Below are 1649 nucleotides of genomic sequence, written 5' to 3' on the forward strand. Positions count from 1 at the left end.
CTCTCCTCTCACATCCTCCTCCCCCTTTTTCCTCTCTCCTCTCCCCCCCTCTTTCCTCCTCCCTTCTCCCTCCCCCCTCATTCCTCTCCTCCTTCCTTTTCCTCTCACCTCCCTCTCCTCCTTCTTTTTCCTCTCATCTCCCCCTTCCCTTTTTCTCCTCCTCTCTTTCCTCCTCCTCTCCTCTCCGCTTCTCTCACCTCCTCCCCTCCCCTCTCCTCTCCTCCTCCCCTCTCCTCCCCTCTCCTTCCCCTCTCCTCCCCCCCCCCCCCCTCACCGATGGCGAGTCCGTCGCTGAAGTTGTGCAGCCCGTCCCCCATGATGACCATCCAGGCCAGCGTGGCGACGCCGGCGTGCTGGAAGTGCTGCTCTGAGTAGGAGTGAGCGTGGCTGTGAGGGTGGTGGTTCTGGGAGTGGTGGTGGTGCAGGATGTGGTGGTAGTCGTGGTGATGGTGGTGCTCGCTGCCCGCCTGCCCCACCGTGTCGTGGAAGTGCGAGTGGCATTTGTTCTCGCAGTCCTCGGCCGTGTAGCCGTCGGCGCCGTAGCCCTGCTGCGGCGTCGCCACGGAAACCTGCGGCGTCAGCATCACCTGCTCCTCCTCCGACACGTCGTTGCCGTCGCCGTGGCGGCGGCCGGAGCGGTCCCCGAACGCACCGGCGCCGTTCGTCTCCACGTCTACGGAGGAAGAGGACGGATCAATACTCAATACTCTCATCTTCCTTTCTCCTCTCTTCTTTCTCCTCCTCACCCTCTCTCCTCTCCTTCTTCCTACTCTCTCCTCTTCCTCCTCCTCTCTCCTTCCCTTCCTCCTCCTCTCTCTCCTCTTCCTCTCTCTACTCTGATTGGATGTCCCCTCTCTCTTCTCCTGCTCCTCCTCTCCTCTTCCTCCCCCTCTTTCCTCTCCCCTCTCTTCTCCTTCTCCTCCTCTCTTTTTCCTCCTCTCCTCTCTCCTCCCCCTCTCCTCCTCTTCCTCCTCTCTTCTTCCTCCTCCCCTCTCTCTTCTCCTGCTCCTCCTCCTCTCTTCTTCCTCCTCCCCATTTCTCCTCTCCTCTTCCCTCCCATCTCCTCTTCCTCATTCTCACCTCCCTCCTCCCCTCTCTCCTCTTCCTCATTCTCTCCTCCTCTCTTCTTCCTCCTCCCCTCTCTTCTTCCTCCTCTCTCTTCACCTCTTTTCTCCTCCTCTCCTCTTCTTTCACTCTTCCTCCTCCCCCTTTCTCCTCTTTCCTCCCATCTCCACTTCCTCCCCCTCTCTCCTCTTCTTCCTCTCTCCTATCCCCTCTCTTCTTCCTACTTTCTCTTCTCCTTCTCCTCCTCTCCTCACCTCTCTCCTCTTCCTCCTCTCTTCTTCCTCCCCCTCTCTCCTCTCCTCTTCCTCATTCTCTCCTCCCCTCTCCTTCCTCCTCCTCTCTCATCTTCCTCCCCCTCTCCTCTTCCTCATTCTCTCCTCCCCTCTTCCTCCTCTCTTCTTTCTCCCCCTCTCTCCTTCCTCCTCTTCTTCCACCTCCTCTCTCCTCTTCTTCCTCTCTCCTATCCCCTCTCTTCTTCCTACTCTCTCTTCTTCTTCTCCTCTCTTCACCTCTCTCCTCCCCCTTTCCTCCTCTCTTCTTCCTCCCCCTCTCTCCTCCCCCTCCATCCCTCCTCCTCCTCCTCC

At 58.9% G+C, this 1649-nt stretch overlaps 1 protein-coding gene across 2 annotated transcripts in view; it reads right to left on the reverse strand.

Moving 5' to 3' along the window:
* Positions 1-1649, reverse strand: part of slc39a6 (solute carrier family 39 member 6) — a 26688-nt gene that overhangs the window by 7295 nt on the left and 17744 nt on the right. For both annotated transcript variants that reach the window (XM_085805317.1, XM_085805316.1), the window contains one exon: positions 275-673. In XM_085805317.1, coding sequence (XP_085661443.1) covers positions 275-673 — 399 coding nt within the window. The remainder of the gene's footprint in view (positions 1-274; positions 674-1649) is intronic.

This window comes from Trachurus japonicus, chromosome 17 (assembly GCF_045865225.1).
Source record: "Trachurus japonicus isolate A0001 chromosome 17, Traja_1.0".
NCBI classification, from domain to species: domain Eukaryota; kingdom Metazoa; phylum Chordata; class Actinopteri; order Carangiformes; family Carangidae; genus Trachurus; species Trachurus japonicus.